Source organism: Oncorhynchus gorbuscha, linkage group LG01 (assembly GCF_021184085.1).
Source record: "Oncorhynchus gorbuscha isolate QuinsamMale2020 ecotype Even-year linkage group LG01, OgorEven_v1.0, whole genome shotgun sequence".
Lineage (NCBI taxonomy): Eukaryota > Metazoa > Chordata > Actinopteri > Salmoniformes > Salmonidae > Oncorhynchus > Oncorhynchus gorbuscha.
In genome coordinates, this window is record NC_060173.1 from 91,900,012 (window position 1) to 91,920,914 (window position 20,903).

General features: G+C 42.7%; 1 protein-coding gene across 1 annotated transcript in view; it reads right to left on the reverse strand.

Annotated features, from left to right (window-relative positions):
- Positions 1-3,192: 3,192 nt before the first annotated feature.
- LOC124045897 (anosmin-1) overlaps positions 3,193-20,903 on the reverse strand; it is a 54,322-nt gene continuing 36,611 nt past the window's right edge. Inside the window, exons 5-14 of the mRNA XM_046365681.1 lie at positions 20,218-20,402; positions 19,651-19,780; positions 16,820-17,025; positions 15,559-15,706; positions 15,164-15,307; positions 9,218-9,306; positions 6,275-6,446; positions 5,799-6,016; positions 4,608-4,749; positions 3,193-4,371 (exon numbers count right to left, since the gene is read on the reverse strand). Coding sequence (XP_046221637.1) covers positions 4,313-4,371; positions 4,608-4,749; positions 5,799-6,016; positions 6,275-6,446; positions 9,218-9,306; positions 15,164-15,307; positions 15,559-15,706; positions 16,820-17,025; positions 19,651-19,780; positions 20,218-20,402 — 1,493 coding nt within the window. The 3' untranslated portion in view covers positions 3,193-4,312. The remainder of the gene's footprint in view (positions 4,372-4,607; positions 4,750-5,798; positions 6,017-6,274; positions 6,447-9,217; positions 9,307-15,163; positions 15,308-15,558; positions 15,707-16,819; positions 17,026-19,650; positions 19,781-20,217; positions 20,403-20,903) is intronic.

Consider the following 20,903-nt stretch of genomic DNA (forward strand, 5'->3'; position numbering starts at 1 on the left):
GCGTGTTTGTAATTCAACACATTAGGCTAGTGGGTGAAAAGTGAGAAGTGTTGCTCCCACAAAGAGGAGGATCACCTGTGTGATTAGAGAACAATATATAATTTATGAATGTAGAATTGATACAGTATATAAGACCATAAAACAGAGGGGTAAACAATGACTACTTTTTGTCATTTGAAATTCATGTCAAATATAGGCTCAATAAAAACCTCTACCCTTCTCCACAAGTGTGCAGAGTTCTGAATATAGAGCTATCCAAATAAAGGGAATTCAGAAAGACATATTCATATTTTTGTCACTTTATGGGTCCTTGAGAATCCATACACTATTCTGTGCATAACAGAGTTATGTTCTGTGTGTGTCTGCAGTGAAAGTGTGCCTTACAGAAATGAAAACTCTTGAAATTGGAAGGTCATCGAATCCGGCATGACCACAATACATTTATAAAGTTACTTCCTAAGCCCAAGTACTACTCTTAGTATATGTGCTAATCCTCCCCTCAGAAATATTATTTTGTATGTGTCGTATAGTTGTATAATGTGTGCCATGCAGGTCTACATACGTCCTTACATGTTCTGGTCTTCATTAGATTATGGCTGAACATCCTCCCGGCCTGACAGAGGTCTTTCATCTGCACCTCCCCAGCCTGGTCCTGCTCAACCAGAGTATAACTAATAACACCCCACAGCCCCGGGCAAGGTCAGAGTTTGCACCAGCACACAACATTACAGCAGCATTGCCTTCTCTAATTGAAAAATAACATTCAAGTTACCTTGCATCAATCTCATAGACAATGTATTCCAGTCCAACCATTCATATAAGTCCCAATGGAAATAGAATAGTTCCAGGTGGTTGTGATCAAAAGACTATCATACTCCATCAATGGCAATGGAACTGACCTGGAACTCACATGGGAATAAACGGGTGAGCATTCGAATCATTAAGGTTACCCATCATAACTGGTAACGTCACGAATGACAATGAATGGGAAATTACTGTTTAGTGAGATGTCCTTAAGTTTGCCAAATGAAATGTAAATACTATATTAGGAGGGCCCCAACCCCAACACTGCAGGGCATGAAAACCATCTGAAAACCATTGATTCCTTATGAGGTACGGCTGATATTGTTTGGGCAGTAGGGTGTGTGCTTGCGTTAGGACGTGGCGAGTCTATTGTAAGTGAAAAGGGGAGACAGAACTAGCGTGCAAGGTTTGATAAATGGCGAAGCATGGCTCAGTGCAATGCTAATCTGCAGAACGGGTGCTGAGGGGTCAGAGGAGATGTGTGGGAAACACAGACAATCGTTATTGCTGTCAACTGAAAGGAGTTAGTGTTTTACATATCCCATTTAATCAAAAAGACAAATGACATCGAACAGAAGGGTAAATATTTGACTGATCGTGATTATTTGAGGGCCTAAAGGACAATAATTGTTTACCAAAATATGTTTCAATTGGAGAACAATATCCCCTAGCCTGGAACAATGAGCTTGCAATGTCACGCAAAATGAATAAACACTATCTGGGCTTGTAGAGTCCGAGACAAGCTTTTGTGCCTGGCAACGAGCCTTTTATTTAGTTGCGGTTTTTCTTTCCTTTTATGTCCTCAGAGACTTGGACTTAGTGCAGCGTGGCTCAAAGGAGGATGGAGGCCTTTGTTTTAACATGTTCACACTTGAGGGCTGTGGTATTTGGTGTGTGTGTAGAGAGGACTGTGACAGGCTGAAAGGGAGAGAAGCTGGCTCACAGAGAAAGGAGGCCTTGGCAAAACACTGGCCATGGTCCTGCAGCACAGAGCAGCACAGGGGAGGATTAGTGTGCATGGACCGAGATGAACTAATCTCTTGTGACATTATAGAACTGTACATAAACAACATCCTGAGAGAAGAGTGGCCTGCCACTTCCTTAGTCTCATCCACATCCAAAGACAGCCTCTGACTGACTGGAGAGGACAGTCAGAGGGGTGTAGTACTTGGGCCTGAGTGGGGGAAAAGCAGGATTCTGAATAATTACCTAGCTGCCAACTGTGGAAAGACAGGGCTGGTTCTTGACCACTTGGAAATTTGGATGTTCTTAGAGGCCCAGCAGCCAATCGTCTTCAGTCTAGACTTCTAGGGTCTCGGTTGTCACAGAGAAAGTTCTTCAAGCACAGTGCGTGCACACACGGAAAAGCATACACGCTCACATGGCAACTGGGATTGAAGACTTGGCAATATTCAGTACACTAATCCAATAATCTTGAACATGAATCTTGATATACCACAAAACAGTGCAATTATCATACTTTTCACAGATTCATGATATTGCATTAATAAACAGTAATAGATCCCATAATAGCTTGAGACCATACCATTGTATAAAACCCATATGCAGAGAACACTTAGCGGTCTGTGGGAGAGCTACAGTAAATCGGTTGTCTGTCAGTTGTGTATATGAAAAGCAAACCAGAATTTGAGGTCTAAAACAGCACTGTAGACATTACAAGGGACATAAGGGCTAACCAAGTGTAACATGCTGGGTCATCCAAAACAAATGTCAGGATGTCCAGACTATGTAAAAACTACATCAGGCAACACACTTGGCCAGCGCTGATGGATGTTGTATGGGTGTTACTGGCACAAGCGTAGAAGGTATGACAGCTGACTGACTCGTCACAGCCAACAAATAACCATCAAGTAGAACTAGCATCTGTGAGGTATGATTAATATCAAAACGCAAGGAAAACACCACAAACCTCTGGCCTATGCTAATTTTAGTCGATTTCACACAGTTTACTGTATTCCCTCTCATACCGTAAGAATTTAAGTAAATCACAAAAATGTCAACATTCCACAGCATATTGAAAAAGTGAAGGGATTGAGACAAAAGGGATTTAAAGCTGTTCGAATACAAACAGCACACTTTACGCAACTGGCAGGGCACAATACTGTGGTCTAAAGGAGAGTATTATGTCCAGGGCACCCAACTCCAGCCATGGCTTGCTGGTAAGCTCTGAATGACCTGTTTATTTGGACTGTATGTCTCAAGCTTCTGGGGAGATCAGTGAATATGCTTTGTTGGAGTCTGGCGTTATGGACTACACAGCCAACATAAGCACCAGTATCTGCCAAATAGTCCAATGTTTAGACAATATACACTATTTCATATTGACTCCTCACAGCAATTTCAATTAAGAGGATAAAGCATAAGGAATAGGTTAAGGATGATTTTATTACTTACCAGTTTGTACAGTTTCTACCATGGAAAAATAACATGTAACATGAGACTATATTTACAATTCCATTTTTACAAAATGTCTTTACAAGATGTTTTGCCGGTTCAAAAACACTAGACTAAAAACACAACACACACACACACACACACAAATAAATAGACATTCACTGACTGTTCCACAACAAATATTTCTACAGTCAAGAACATAAAATTCCATAATTTCCACATAAAAGTTATAATTTCATTAATAAACATGACATATTATTCCCCATATAAGTATCTGTTAATGAAACATTGCTAACATATCCAAAAGAGGTAACAGACCTGTTCATGCCTACAGAACACTAACGTTTGACATGCAAAACCATTACAAGCATTCAATTTGAAGCTTGTAATTTATTTACAGTTTTAAATTCAAATGTTCTACATGCAACATACTATGAGAAATATTCTGGGTTAAACTACACTGGTTTTAGTTACATTATTCATCACTACATAGGGTATGCCTAAGCGACATCTTTTTACTTGGTAAAACAAAATAAATAGGTGAACACGCGCCTTTCTCAATGAATACATGATTGTGTTTTACAATTGTATGCCGTTCTCTCCACTGTTATTACTGTGTCTTCAGTTTAGTTACCATGATATTCAAACTAAATGGGATTTACTTTTTTCTTGTCCTTTTATAGTCTAACAATCTTTGAGTTCTAGATATACAAAGATGTACAATTGGAATTGATAAAATACTGTTGCTTTGTTATTGTTTCTATTGGAACAAACAGTTTGAGAATTCCTAAACCAACTTAGGCTTAGTGTCCCATAAATAACAGGAGAATGAACCAGCCAGTCCTAAAGAAAAGAGTCCTACATATCAGTATGCATCTAACCGTATGAAGAGTCCAGTCAGTGGATGGAATCAGGAAGGACTGAGGGGAAAGCATATGCTGTGCAGCCTGAAGGTGAACCCATTTCACATAGGTTGGGGTCAGATTTCATGGTCTGCTGTGTTGCTGTTTGGTTCCACACTGTATTCCCTCCCTGGGTGAAGGTGCTGAGAGACATTGGTTCCTGTCGCACTGGGTCTGATGGGTCAGGGGTCTCAATGTCTCTCCGCTGAGGACTTCTGGTGATGTGGATGGTGCTGCCTGAGTCTGGGTCCTACAACACAAAAACATGTCAATTTCAGTTCCTAATGGTACTGCAGAATAATGATCAAAATAGAGTAATGTGTGGTCGTGCAAGAAATATACTGGTCATTGATGAAGATGTCACTGAAAAGAAAATCACAGATTTTCTCAAATGAGCTATGGTATCTCTGTTTAAATCTAGCTGGACACAGTCATGTGGCTGACTACAGGAGAGCAACAGTCAGTGGTCAGTGAGTTGGTACTTACGGTGTTGAAGGACTGGTAACACACTGGGGGTCTGGAAGGTCTTAATGGTGGCAGGACCCTCACCTCCTGATGTCACCACCTGGACCTCCAGTCTGTAGTACGTGGCTGGCCGCAGGTTAGACACCACCAGCAGACTATGGTCCTGAAAGGGTTAACAGCACAAGAGAAGACCATTAACCATCTTTGGTGCCACTGTAGAAAACATTATTTCACATACCAAATGTTGTATGTAAGAAGCATTCAGACACCAAGGATAAATCAAAGCTGATCTACTTTTTGGGGTCAAGAACTCACACTAATAACATTTTCTATCAGCTTCCATTTTCTTTTGTGAAACATTTTCTACAACTGTAAAGGATTTGAGCAGCAATGTTCTATCAACTTTTAATTGTCCTCCAAGACTGGCTGAATACCTTTCTCAGACAGACAGACTGTTGTTTAAAGCATTAATCTTGGTTGGACTTCAGGGCTAGTATAACTTTCTGGTACCTGTATGACTTTTTCCCCATAGAAGTCTAGAGTTTTTGTCCGTTCTGTTGTTAAGATGTTGAATTATCTGTTAGGTAAACCTGGGCTACATCCCATACACCATCTGCTCTCTATTCAGCCACAGAGGTAAATAAACACTTCTCCTGATAAACTGAGTGTAGTGATGAGTGTTTTTATTTTTCAGAGCTGTGAGCGGCTCACTGGGTGGCGCAGACAGGCGGAACGTGTTGTTGATCGAGTAGATTATGTAAAACAGTGGGTTTTTCAGCGCGCTCATACAGGATGAAAGAGGAAGCAGGGAAGGTAGATGAAACACAGGAGGAGGAGAACTTCTAACGGAATCCCTCCCTCAGATCTCTGTGTATGATTGCACAGCACTGCTTATCTAGTTCTTCATGTAAAGAGGGCAATGCAGTGTATCCTTAAAACACCTCCACTCCTGGCAGGCATTGTATAATGAAATGCTGAAGATCACACTTATTTTTTCAGCACACAGAGGGCAGTGTCCTGGGAAAAGTACAATATATGCTTGATAACATTTTCCTTAAAATGTTGTGTCCTACAGCAAAAGCAAATAAATTACAATAGCCACTTCCTGGTATAACCAATTCTAAAGTGAGTGACTGCATGTAACTTTCCAAACAATAATTTTCACTACAGGAATAATAGTTATTTGAATATAACAGAGTTGAATAGACTTACTGGAGGCAGGATCTGGGACTGGGAGATGATGCTGTTGGGCAGGCTGTTTTGTCGGCTCTCAGTGGTGACCTCGGCCCAGGTGACCTGGAAGCCTGTGATTCGTTGATGGGCCAGGACCTGTGACACCCGCCACAGAAAGCTGCCTGTGATGTTTCCCTCGTGGATGGAGAAGGACGCTGTCAGATTCTCCGACTTAGCCAACACTTTGGGAAGTGGGGCTGCAGAGAGAGATCGGAATAACTATGTTGAAAAACACTCGTCTGATGGACATGTATTCTTGGCATAATGTAAACTGTATGTGTTAGGCTGGGAAGAAATAAGTCATAGTAAATAAATAAGGCAAAAATCTACTATAACAAGAGAAGAAGCAACCTCTTTCAACAACTGTGTGGAGAGTCTTGGAGTCAGGCACATAATGCAACATGATAATAAGAGTGAACATAACATGACTTGGTTGTACTGGGCAGCTGACTCACCTTCCTCCCCAGGACAGGGGATGTGTTTGTGGCTCTTGCTCCTGATGGTGGTGCAGGACGGGGTGAGGAAGGTGGTGCTCTCATCCTTGGCGCGCCTCTTGGACTTGAGCATGTGAACAGTCACTTTGTACTTGCAGGAGAAGAGCAGGCCCGGGAGGTTGATGTAGTTCTCCTGAGCCAAGAGACGCATTAAACGTTCAGAGCTCTGACATGATATCACCCAGGTCACATCCCAGGGAACCACCACAGATAATTAAATACATGGAGCCAAGAGAGGATCAGGTTCCCTCCCTATGCCCTGGAACATGGCCCACATTACTGAACCACTTTGAACATTCACATGTTAGGGGTTAACCCACTAGTCCTCCATTCAAACTACAATGAAAAAAATATTAGATTATTTTGATGGGTTCCAAGTGTAACACAAATATAAAAAGGAGATATCTGATGAAGACGAGGGGACAAGAATGGATTTCGGGTTAATTTGAAATGAAAATGACATGTTAAATGAATTACTTCAGACATTTTTTCCAGAAAAAATGGAGATTTCCTGCTGAGTGAGTGGCTGATCTTTTTTATTATGATTTCTTCGAATAAAAACAATACAATACAATATGAATGGCCGCTCCCATCAGTCTGTTCATTGGGTGAGCTCGTCCCCAGACGCCAGCAGGGCAAAGCCCTCGCCCCGAAGGGATTTTCCAATGGCGGGAAGGACCAAGCCCCGCCCAACGCCCGGGAGGGATGGAAGCGAGCATACCCAACCACCAGGACCAGCACACACACTGCTCAGTGTGAAACCAAACCAAAAAACAGAATTAACTAAATGCAAAACATACAATAATCACATCCCCACCCTCACACCTGATTGGAGGACCTCAAACATGATACTGTGCATGTGTGTATGTATTTATTCCCACACTCATTCATTCCAACCTTCAGATAGACACAGATCAACCCATCTTTCTCATTAAATCATCATTCTACCATTTCCTCTTGCAATACATAACTTCATTCTACCACGGTGTCTCACGAGGGACTTCAAAACTCTCCATCTGCAACATTTCAGTCCAAATGTTCCCCAAAATAAACATTTTACCCAAGAGCACAATGATATTTCCTATTGACTCACTGAGGTCCAACCGCGCTCTGATATTGACATAACAATCATTCCTGGCCCTGACTCCAAAAACAAGCCACCGATGGACAGTACCAAAAGATATGTTCTATTGCTTTGGTTTCCTCGGGGCATAGTCTGCACAAGCCTGACTGACTCTTTTTCTAGCAATCATTTTTATATAATAGCTTAAATTGAAAAGAAAGGATTGATGTGTCAATTGTTGTTTTGTATATCAATTCATAAACCCGATGCCATGTTATTGGGACATCGTAAATCTGTGCCCAACCATTTTGAATTTTATGTGGCATAGTTGTTAACCCTCTTGACTGTGAAACTGACACATTTTAAATATAATAATAATATAATAATAATATATGCCATTTAGCAGACGCTTTTATCCAAAGCGACTTACAGTCATGTGTGCATACATTCTACGTATGGGTGGTCCCGGGAATCGAACCCACTACCCTGGCGTTACAAGCGCCATGCTCTACCAACTGAGCATTTTACATGGGTCATTTTAAGCCATTTATGATTTTACATTTTTGACAGACAAACTAATTAATTAATTGCCTCTTCCATTTTTGTGACAGAACTGCAATGAGTTGTTATCATTTTGTATTGAGCATACATCTCCATACACCTTGATTAACTGCTTGTATGACAATTTTAACAAAGTTGTTTCCAAAGTACATCATAAAAATGATACCTTATACTATACATTATCTTGAAAAACATGGGCTTACCCTCTATCAGTACAGTGAAGTTTAGCCATATTATTTGCTGTAATAAATGTTCTGCCTCTTCTGGAGGATAACATTTAAATTGTAACCAACTCTGTATGGCTTCATTTAAAAAGGAGGATACTTTAAACAGGGTTCCATTGTCAATCCACCGAAAATGGATGGTTTTAATCTGTATAACAGCAAAGAGACAACTTTTAAGGATTGGATGTGCCGCTCTTAGTTGCTCACTGGAATTAAATCTTCCATTTGTAATAACGACATTCTACACTAATAGTCGTGAACTCAGAGGGCGAGTGTTTTCTCTCTGATATGCAACAGCCCTGATTAAAAACAAACCAAGGCGCCATGTTCACACACAAGAGACAAGGACAGCGCTGTGCTGGAATCCTTCCCAGGGATCTATAGAAAAAGGATGTGTATTTCCTAGCAACCAGAGAAGGGCTCCCTGAAGAATGTGTTGCTTGCCAGGCTATGCCATCCTGGAACAGCACTGAGTTCAAACAGCCCCCCACACACACACACACACACCCAGCCCCTGCACCCAAAGTGCTCATGCTGGGGGTGCATGGTCCATCATTCCCAAAAACATTGTTTTAGTACAGCGCACCATGTTTGGGCAGTGCACCATGTTTGACCACACCGACTGAGTCATAATCAAAACAGTCGCTGATTTACCCGCTGCAAAGCTGCACAGCAGGACTGAGGCGCTGAGTGGGGCCCTTTTCTTGACACAAGATGTCTTTTCTTAGTGCCAGACAAAAGGCTGGTGGGCGCTTTGCATACCACTGAGATGTAGGGCTGTGACGATACCAGCATCGCTATATTTTTTCCTTGACAAAAATGAAAACACAATGCAGATCAAACTCTATGGTCCTTTAAAAACCTACTGTACGTCAAATATATTGGAAAATAAATACATGCGACTCTGAATGACAACATGCTTTTTGGTTCCGACACTAGAGCTGCTTTCATAAAGAAATGAAATCTGCTTCATGTTTTGAACAAGACACAGCCACACACACACTTGGCGCAATGACCGTACTTTGATAGAAGGATGATTTGGGGTATGAGACAGACCTGTGTGACTGACTTCTCTGGTCCTCTGGTCTCGTTGTGACTGCAGTACTCAGGCATCCACTGGACATGGTAACGACTCACCAAAGGATCTGGGAGGAGAGGAGGAAGAAGAGAGAGATGAGAGTATTCAATGACCTGGTGCAAAAACAACAAAGGACCCGATGACAAAGACAATATCAGACATGATACTTGCTTGTTGGGTAAAATGATCTTATTGTATAATACATTATCTTACAATAACACCCAGTCAGACTGTCTGAGTACTCTCTATTAGTGTCCCACCATCAGTCTGATCTGATCAGGCATTAGCAGATGCTGCTGATACACTAGCTGGTGAAACGCATTAAAACGCGATTCTTACATTTCCTACTGTGACTCATTTCAGCGTGACATTAATGGCAACATAATAAAATATGAAATACAAAGAGTTTGAATGACTAAATACGTACATTCAAATATTTCTCCTAAATGTTGTGTTGAACCATCTCATCAGCGGAACGTGGCCATGTTTAAAGGCCTACCCTCAGCAATGGTGAAGCAGCGCCAGTCTCAAACACCGGGTCCCAGCCCCAGTTCGCTTCATTACTAAACCGTAGACCCTCATTGCCTAATCAGCGCTGTTTATGCTCCCATTGCCCCCTGATATTTGACAGGAATTATTATTCATCTGGCTGTGTGCGTTCAGATGTGAAATTATACTTCTCCGATTAATAATTGAGTTACGCTGTGTTAGCCCTTGGCAGGGGACTGGATTGCGGTCGGGAGATAAAAGGAGGCCTTTGAAGGTTTCGACACGGATCTGGCGTGCTCAGCCTCCCAGCAGTTTGGAAGCAGAAGAGAGGAATTAAGGGGAAGCGGGAAATTAGGGGAAAATAAACAAGATATGCGTAGCTGAGCTGACAGAGAAGAAGAGGTACGTAAAAAAAGGGAAGGAACATTAAATCAGGTATAGAGCAGCGCGGCAGAGCTCGCCTCAGAAGTCTAATGATCGCCTGTCTGTCTGTCTGTCTGTCTGTCTGTCTGTCTGTCTGTCTGTCTGTCTGTCTGTCTGTCTGTCTGTCTGTCTGTCTGTCTGTCTGTCTGTCTGTCTGTCTGTCTGTCTGTCTGTCTGTCTGTCTGTCTGTCTGTCTGTCTGTCTGTCTGTCTGTCTGTCTGTCTGTCTGTCTGTCTGTCTGTCTGTCTGTCTGTCTGTCTGTCTGTCTGTCTGTCTGTCTGTCTGTCTGTCTGTCTGTCTGTCTGTCTGTCTGTCTGTCTGTCTGTCTGTCTGTCTGTCTGTCTGTCTGTCTGTCTGTCTGTCTGTCTGTCTGTCTGTCTGTGTCAGCCAGTGATCCACTATCTCACCCTCTGAGACAGTCCTTTATAAACCTATGTGTTATGAAACAGTACAGATAGACATTCCTACTTGACCAGATGTGTCCCAATGTTGAGCTGCCTCAGAATGAGCGAGTGCAGTAATCAGCAGTGTTGAGTTAATCTGTCCCTCAGTCTGAAGTTCTGAACACAGAGTCTGATGAAGAGAAACCTGATCCTAGGCTATCAGGGACCAGGTTTCTCACTCTCTCCTTCTTCCAGTATAACCCGGGTGGTCAGACGCAGACCCAGAGGAAGACCCAGAGGCATCCATCATCAGCCCAGTTAGAGGCTGAGTCTGTGCCACACCATCACCCTCACAGACTAGGACTGCTGCAGCGTAGTGTAGTCATCCCCCCAGGCTAGGCCATGGAGCGAGCCCAGAACTAACTCCACAACACTCTGGGACTGAAAGCTTAGCCGACCCAGTCACAATCACTCAGCCTCCGGAGCCAGGGCCAGCCCTGCTAATCACTCTGGACCAGGAAGACTTCGTCTCTTCATGGTCTCTTTCTCTCTCTGCGACTCAGCAGATGGCTTCTCCATCAGAAGCACCACTGGGCCTCTCCTCAGCCAGGCCAGCCTGGACATTCCTGCCTCCACTCTGTGGAGTTTGGCTTGGTGATGACATACACTACCGTTCAAAAGTTTGGGGTCACTTAGAAATGTCCTTGTTTTTTAAATAAAAAGCACATTTTTTGTCCATTAAAATAACATCAAATTAATCAGAAATACAGTGTAGACATTGTTAATTTTGTAAATTACTATTGTAGCTGGAAACAGCAGTTTTTCTATGTAAAATATACATAGGTGTACAGAGGCCCATTATCAGAAACCATCACTCCTGTGTTCCAATGGCACGTTATGTTAGCTAATTGATCATAAGAAAACCCTTTTGTAACTTTGTTAGCACAGCTGAAATCTGTTGTTCTGATTAAAGAAGCAATAAACTGTCCATCTTTAGACTAGTTGGGTATCTGGAGGATCCGCATTTGTGTCTCAAAATGGCTAGAAACTAATAACTTTTGTCTGAAACTCATGTCTATTCTTAATTTGAGAAATTAATGCTATTCCATGCGAGAAATTACGAGAAATTACTAAGACACTGAAGATCTCGTACAACACTGTGTACTACTCCCTTCACAGAACAGTGCAATCTGTCTCTAGCCAGAATAGAAAGAGGAGTGGGAGGCACAACTGAGCAAGAGGACAAGTCCATTAGAGTGTCTAGTTTGAAAAAAAGACACCTCGCAAGTCCTCAACTGGCAGCTTCATTAAATAGTACCCTCAAAACACAAGTCTCAATGTCAACAGTGACGCGGTGACTCCAGGATGCTGGCCTTCATGGCCTTTTAAAATTAATAACTAACACTATGTGCCATTGGAATACAGGAGTGGTGGTTGCTGATAATGGGCCTCTGTACGCCTATGTAGATATTCCATAAAATAATCTACCGTTTCCAGGTACAATAGTCATTTACAACATTAACAATGTCTACACTGTATTTCTGATCAATTTGATGTTATTTTAACTTCTTGAGTGTAGGGGGCAGGATTTTCATTTTTGGCAACAAAAAAAACGTATCCATTTGAAACGGCCTATTTCTCAGGCCCAGAAACTAGAATATGCATATAATTAAGATAGAATTAGGATAGAAAACATTCTAAAGTTTCCAAAACAATCAAAATATTGTCTGTGAGTATAACAGAACTGATATTGCAGGCGAAAACCTGAGGAAAATCCAACAAGTGCTGTTTTTCCTGAAAGCTCTCTGTTCCATTGGATGCCTTTCCTCCATTTAAAGGGATATCAACCAGATTATTTTTCCTATGGCTTCCTCAAGGTGTCAGTCTTTAGACATAGTTTCAGGCTATTATTTTGAAAAATTTGTGAGAAAGATCACATCACGTCAGTGAATAGCTGGTGTTCACAGAGTTTTGCTTGCGCAACAGAGTGGGGCAGCTATTGTCTCTCCCTCTCCTATTGAAAAAGCTACAGTCCCGGTTGATATATTATCGATTATATATTTTAAAAACAACCTGAGGATTGATTATAAAAAACGTTTGACATGTTTCTGTGCACATTACGGATACTATTTGGAATTTGTCTGCGATGTTGTGACCTCTCGAGCCTGTGGATATCTGAACATAACGCGCCAAACAAATTGAGGTATTTCGGATATTAAAAAATATTTATGGAACAAAAGGAACATTTATTGTGTAACTGGGAGTCTCGTGAGTGCAAACATCTGAAAATCATCAAAGGTAAGCAATTAAATTGATTTATTTTCTGACTTTTGTGACCAATCTACTTGGCTGCTAGTGTTTGTAATATTTTGTCTACCGAGAGAGATGTTCTTACATAGATGCTTGTTATGCTTTTGCTGAGAAGCTGTATTGAAATCTGACACGCCAGGTGGATTAACAACAAGCTAAGCTGTGTTTTGCCATATTGCACTTGTGATTTCATGAAAAATACAAATTTTTTGTAATTTAATTTGAATTTGGCGCGCTGCAATTCAGCAAGTGTTGATGAAAATTATCCCACTAACGGGATAGGTGCATCAAGGAGTTAATGCACAAAAAAATGAGCTCTTCTTTAAAACACAAGGACATTTCTAAGTGACCCCAAACTTTTGAACGGTAGTGTATATTAGCAACATAACATAGTCCAGTGAATGGGACTTGACTGGCTTACCTTTAGAGCACGCCTTTCAAGGTTTCCATATTTTCGTAGGGGTTAGGGAACAAGGAGTTTGTGGACACTGCAGTGGGGTAAATGTTAACTCTTACATGTCGTCCGTGTGTTTCTGGAGGGTGACGTCAGGTCTTGTAAAACAAAATGTAAGGTTTCAACACTAATATATGAGAGAGGGCTCATATTCATTTATTTGGGACTGGGGGGCAGTATTGAGTAGCTTGGACAAAAAGGTGCCCAGATTAAACAGCCTGCTACTCAGGCCTAAAAGCTAGAATATGCATATAATTAGTAGATTTGGATAGGAAACACTGAAGTTTCTAAAACTGGTTGAATGATGTCTGTGAGTATAACATAACTCATATGGCCTGCAAAAACCTGAGAAAAAAATCCAACCAGGCAGTGAGAAATCTGAGGTTTGTACTTGTTCAAGTCATTGCCTATTGAATATACAGTGTCTATGGGGTCATATTGCACTTCCTAAGGCTTCCACTAGATGTCAACAGTATTTAGAACCTTGTGTGAGGCTTCTACTGTGAAGGAGAGCTGATTGATTCAGGTGTCTGGCAGAGTGCCATGAGCTCAGTCTCACGCTCTCCCATGAGGGTTAGCTGCATTCCATTGCATTTCTACAGACAAAGAAATTCTCCGGTTGAAACATTATTGAAGATTTATGATAAAAACATCCTAAAGATTGATTATATACTTCGTTTGACATGATTCTATGAACTGTAATATGACTTTTCGTCTGAACTTTCGCCTGGACTTCCCTGGCACTCCTGAGTTTGGATTTGTGTACTAAACGCGCAAACAAAAATAGGTATTTGGACATAAATGATGGACTTTATCGAACAAAACAAACATTTATTGTGGAACTGGGTTTCCTGGGAGTGCATTCTGATGAAGATCAAAGGTAAGTGAATATTTATAATGCTATTTCTGACTTCTGTTGACTCCACAACATGGCGGATATCGGCATGGCTTGTTTTTGTGTCTGAGCGCCGTTCTCAGATTATTGCATGGTTTGCTTTTTCCGTAAAGTTCTTTTGAAATCTGACACAGCGGTTGCATTAAGGAGAAGTGGATCTAAAATTCCATGCATAACATCATCAATGTTTATTATGGGTATTTCTGTAAATTGATGTGGCTCTCCGCAAAATCACCGGATGTTAAATATGAACTTTATCGAACAAAACATACATGTGTTGTGTAACATGAAGTCCTAGGAGTGTCATCTGATGAAGATCACCAAAGGTTAGTGATTCATTTTATCTCTATTTCTGCTTTTTTCTTTGGCGGGAAAAATGGCTGTGTTTTTCTGTGACTGGGTGCTGACCTAACATAATCATCTGGTGTGCTTTCGTAGTAAAGCCTTTTTGAAAATCTGACACTGTGGCCGGATTTACAAGTTTATTTTTAAAACGGTGTAAAATACTTGTATGTTTGAGGAATTTTAATTATGGGATTTCTGTTGTTTTGAATTTGGCGCCCTGCAATTTCACTGGTTGTTGCTGAGGTGGGACGCTACCGTCCCACATATCCCAGAAAGGTTTACTACAGCTGTCAATAAACCCCAGCATACAGAGCCCCTCTTGTTGCCTGTGTCTACTGTTCTTCAGCTAACAGAACACCCTAGGCTGCCATTCCTCCTGGTCCACAGTAGATTTAAACTCACCCTGTGCTCTTATTGCCCATGTCAAAGACAACCCGTTTCATTTAGTTGATCTACAATATCCAATAGCTTTTCCTACAGATTTATCTCAATTGAGAGCCAATCATTTCCCGACATTGATTAACCAATGCAGGATGCAGGATGCCTGATGAAGGGCAGAATGACGTGGTAATTACAATAGGGTCGGCGCCAAGGCCCACGCACACTATAATAATATGGTACGTACCCCCTCGGTTCTTCCAGTAAATGCGGACCTGTAGCTGGCCGTCCTGGTAGAAGGGTGTGCCCACCTCCAGAGGGCCGGCCGGGCGCTTGCCAAGGGTGGAGCCAACAGGCATCATAACCTCCTCCTTATTGGACACTGGTTTCACTGGGTTGGAGAAGGAAAAGAGAAGTTAACATCAGATTTCTAGTCCAGCTAATCTCATAAAATGTCCAAATGTAGCTCAAAGCTCTAATATGGGAAGGTTACAGTATAATTAAACATATATTATCATACCAATAGTTATGCTAATAAATACTCTAAAATGAACTCATAAAAACTATTAAACAGTGTCATTATTTATCACTAAGTCAGATGGGTGCAGCCTTGTTTAAACTCGATGTCCCATGATGCCTTACCAGAGTCATTGTTCTGGGCAGCGGTGCTGAAGTGGAGTGATGCCTTGGAGCTCTTCAGACGCACCTGACCCCAGTAGGTGACTGCCTGCAGCTCCACTGTGTAGCTATTGTTAGTCAGCAGGCCGTCCAGATCCACCCAGCTCTGGGCCTGAAATCCCAGAGACAACACCACGTCAACCACAGCCAGAACACAATGTGGCCAGACCACAACCGTATCACTCAAACCAGATGAGTCAGATCCTTGTCCCAGTCTAGTCCATTCCAGTCCCAGCCCAGGCTAGCCCAGTCGAAGCCAGGTCTGTGGGAATAAGGACCATCCTTATTGGGAACACGTGTGCTGGTCTAAACCAACATGGAGAGAGAGAGGAGATAGTGATAGAGTCTTAGGCCTGAGGCTTTACGCGCCGTGTGAGGGAGCAGTGTTATCCCCATCCCCTGGGGCTTCGTTACGGTGTGTTTAGGTCTCAGCATTCCTCCAGCAGCATGAGCCTGATAGGCTCCAGTTATTGACCAGAAATTGTTTTGATATTCCACCATCAGCAGGTAGCTTTCAAAGCCCTGAGGTGCCAAAGTATCAAAAGATATCTGGTGTCTCCCAGCTTTCTCACCTCCATGCCACATCTGCATCTGGTTACCAACACTAATTCCAGATTCTAAGTCAGCACAAGTGGAATGACTGTCTAGACAATAGCGTTTCTTGCTTTATTCCTCATAGCGATGCTAAGCTAAACAGACATTTGATACTATTGCACTTGTTAAACCACTTCATTTGACAGCTTGTTAATTGTTATTCAATTAATAAGAAACCACTGGGCTAAATGACCTTGACTTATTCTCAGTTACCAGTAGTCAATCTAAATAACAGTAACCTTGACAAATATGGGTTAAGTTATCCAAGGAACACATCCCTGTGACACTATCTAGCCATAAATGAGGAATACATTATATGTTATGTTTTCTTTCAAAGCTTAACCAAGCGTTTAAGGGTAATTTCATTTGTTTGAGGAAATAAAACAATGAAAAGGGCAGTGTGCCGTGCTGCATGAGCGATTGCTTTAAGAGTTGATGTATTTAAATGGCTTACGTTGCTGATCTTTTTCCATTGTGGGGCCTGTGGTTCTTATTTACAGTGCAGAGACTAGGGGAGTGAGGCTGAGCTTGAGATGGGTCTGATCCAATCAGCCCATCCAGGCCCTCGGGTGTCTAGCCTCCCAACCCGCAGACACATCACCCAGATGGGAAGAGAAGAGCCGATGCTTACCCCATTGGTGGTCTTCCTCCTCTTCTTCTTGGACGGCACCAGCGACTTCCCGGGAACAGTCCAGCTCCAGAAGACTTTGTAGTGATGGACGGGGATGTCGGGCTCAGAGGGCAGGGTCCAGTTGAGATGGACTGTCACCGTCCCCTCAGCACCCAGCGTCATGTTAGTAACATGCAGGCTGGTTGGTCTGGGAGGGGCGGCGGGATCTGGAGAGAGACCAGGAACACAGTACTCTAATGTCATGTAATCCACAGCAGTTCTCCTTCTCTCTCCCTCCAGCTGTTAAGCTTTAATTCAGGGACTGAGTGAGGAGGATAATGTTAGACACAGAAAGACTATTGTTTCTTAAATGGAAGACAGAAAGAGATCATGATAGAGCTGTTTTTGTTTGTACAATTTGGGAACGACCACAAATAACGGCGCCGGCAGAAAAGTGACAGCTGCGATGTTTTTTTGGTGCTAATAAGTGGCTGGAGACTCACAGACCAATGAAAAAACACTAATCAACTAAATATTGAGATTCATTAAAATGGACGATCACTTAAACCACATTAATGTGTTTATCCTTGCTTAAAATCATATCAGAAGTTTGGTTTAATGTGTCTAACCAGGATACATTTGCACCAGTTAAGACAGCTTTGCAGTGCAAGCTGAGAGACCAGAATAAGAGGGGCCCATATGAGAGGCCCAGCCAGTATGATGGTGTAAAGTTATTAGTCCACCACTGACAATCTGTCATTAAATGTTACGACAGGTGTCACGTCTACGACAGCGTTACACAGGTCAGAGAGCTCGGCTCAATGGTCACCAAACACATGCTGCTCACTTTCACATTCCATCTTAACTTGAGTCTACCTAGCGTGCATGTGTGTGCATCCGAGTGTGTGTGTAAGATGATGTTTCAGAGCTTGTTAAGAGCCTGGCCAGATGGGGTCTGCCCCAGGATTGCTGCCGGCTGCCGCATATAGTCAGTACTGATGTCAGGCCATGAGGCAGAGGCAGGGCCAGGCGGAGGCAGGGCCAGGCAGAGGCAGGGCCAGGCAGAGGCAGGGCCAGGCAGAGGCAGGGCCAGGCAGAGGCAGGGCCAGGCAGAGGCAGGGCCAGGCAGAGGCAGGGCCAGGCACCAGACCAGAAGGAAAGGCCTATTACTGAGAAAATGATGGAGACTACAGCCCTGTTACTGTTAGCTCATGTCCCCTTTCTTCCTTCTCCCACCTGAAATACATTTGGGGTGGTTTCAAAGAGCAATTGGACGCATAGTTTGAGTGAACCAGCTAATGTTATCCACGCTATATAAATAAGCAGTGAGTTTTTTGAAAATTGCCCAAACAAAGTATGGTGGTGCGAAATTGCAATCAGATGATCAGGCTGAGCTATGTAAATAACAATGGAATGACAGAATCAATCGCTCATCATGTGACAGCTCTCATCCATCCATCAGCATTGTGGGACTGATTGGAGGTCAGTTTCCAGGCCTGCAGCACAATCCTGTTTCCACCTGGTGTCTGGTGATGTCACGCAGCCTGTCAGAACACCCAGGGGACTTCATGTTAGAATATAAATGACAAGGAAGGTCATTCAGGCAGCATACAGTTACCACTACCACAAAACATATGAGGATGAAGCAAGGTACTTCATTTAGCTTCCCTGGTGAATATTGCACCACAATCTTGTCATAGACTATGTAAAAAAAAAGAAATGCCTTCATTACTTCCTCAGCTATTCATATTGAAGACGAAGACAAAGGTGGTCCCTGCTAGACAAAATCTCTACCCAAAGCCATGTTGGTAAAGCAAACACACCACAAGAACTCAGACAAAGGGCCAAATCCGGAGCCAAATCAACTGAACTGCAGAACGTTGCTCACAGCTCTGCCTCTACACCTCAAACCAAACTATCTGCTCTACCTCAGATGAAATCTAGACACAATATTACATTCATAAACCTGTAATCCAGACTAAAGGGTTATTTAGAGTCATTCAACATAGAAACACTCAGAGTAGTACAGGCATCAGCACAGTCTCAGCCCACTATCAAACACAATGCTAATCTGTAACACAGATCTGAAGCACTGAGCAGCCTACCTTACCTCATTCTCCCTAGAAGCCAGACAATAACTTACATGCAGTTGAAACCTGCAATATCCTGACTAATTTGGACATATGACATTTTATACAGCTGTAAAGAGGGAAAGCCCCAGCTTTGAAGAGTTAAACGTACAAAAGTGTGGCTGCATCGCTATGGAGAAAAGCACATGTTCTGCACGCACAGGGGTTTCTGATGACTTTCTATGTTCTGTTTGGCATCAGTGAGCATCAATTTCCATTTAGCTCAGCGGACAACTTTAGGGACGGAGGGGCGAGGAATACTTAATAATCTGATTTAAGGTTCAGGTTTGTTAGATAGGGGAAAGAAAAAGAAACAGATTACATTGTGATGGATATTTAAAGACACTGTGCCAAAACCATTTTGTTATTTGCTTTTAATAAATGTGAGCATTACGGGTGTAATCTTGCAGAATATTCCAGCACAGGAACAATGTTACGTTCCTGCAGTGTGGGTGTTGCCCCTCACTGCAGGGTGGATTGAATTTCAGGCAAAAGTTAGACACACTCACAAAAATGCAAAAAAACACAATTTGTCCATGAACAAAATGGGGAAATTGGCCGTTACTGTGACAAATCAGGCTGTGATGGATTGTCCCAAAGTCTCCACCTGTTCATAGCCCTTGACTGTAGTAAATGTAAGGATAGGGTGTCACACAGGAACTGACACTGAGTAGGGGCCACACACACACACACAACCCCCACACTCTCCCAGACACAGCCTACCTCTGGAGGAGCGGAAGTGCTTGCTGGGGGCAGTAAACCCGCGGGTCCCGTGTACATTGACGGCAGCCACTCTGAACTGGTACCATCTGCTGGCTCTGATGTCGGCCAGTTGGATGCGCTCCTCTGTAGTCTGAGCGACAGATGGGAGAGAGCAGCCACACAGGGGTTAAAGGTCACACAGGGTCGCAGCTCGTGTGAGTGTTGCTGCCACATCAGTCATCTGTCTGTTTCTCTTTGCCAAACTTTCAAAGACACTGCAACTAAGGAATGTGCAACAGTGTGCGACAGTGTGATTGAGTGCAGTGCCTCCACAGCTGTTGAGTACCACCCCGACATTGTTATGTCTCTCTCTTTTGTGTAAAACATATTATGGTTTAGTTTTAGGGTTGGTTTTTCCACCAAATAATGCATCACTGATTCTTCATCTTCCTAAAAAGCACTGACCATGATATTAATTTAGGATAACTAAACAGGAAATTATTTGATTATAATATACTATGTGAATAAAAGAGCAATCCTCCAGCAGCATTGAGGTAGTCAGAGAAGGAGCCTGGTGTGGTGCCCTACCTGTGCCACGGTATCCCACTCTGTGGCGTCGTCCTCACTGGGGTGGATGCCATAGTTCCAGCGGCGCTGCACCACGTACAGGACAGGCTCCACAGAGATGTTGAACTTAGAGGACCAGCGGATCACCAGGCCTCCAGACGGCTGCTCCACAAACACCAGCTCCTTTCTGGGCTTCAGGGGTGCTCCTGAAAACAGTCATTGACATCACTGTGAGACAGAGTTAGGGAGAGAATGGGGCATGACATCACTGTGAGTGACTTTAGGCAGAGAGGAAGAGGCGAAGCCAGATGATTTAGATAAGTCCTTTTTGTATGGAGGTCTATGAGAGTGTAGAATTACGTGAGGCTTATTTGAATGAATGTAAGTCTCGTAATGTTTAGGCTGTTATAAATGTACTAATATCACCAACTTTGAGAAAAAAAAACACTTCGTTATGCCTGTTGTTCACACGCGTATCTGCCCTCTCATTTTCTAGAATGGTCCCACCTGATCTCGCCTGCCTTCAATCACTGAGGACATGTATTTCCATTGTTAGAGCAGTCACTTAGCTATCTTGTCAATAAAATAGATAATCTTTGCTTGAGGACAGACATATAACATCATCACTGTGAGACTGACTTTGGGAGAAACAGCACAGATTTGAAATTGACAGACACTGTCCGAGACACTGTCCACTGGGTCAATAT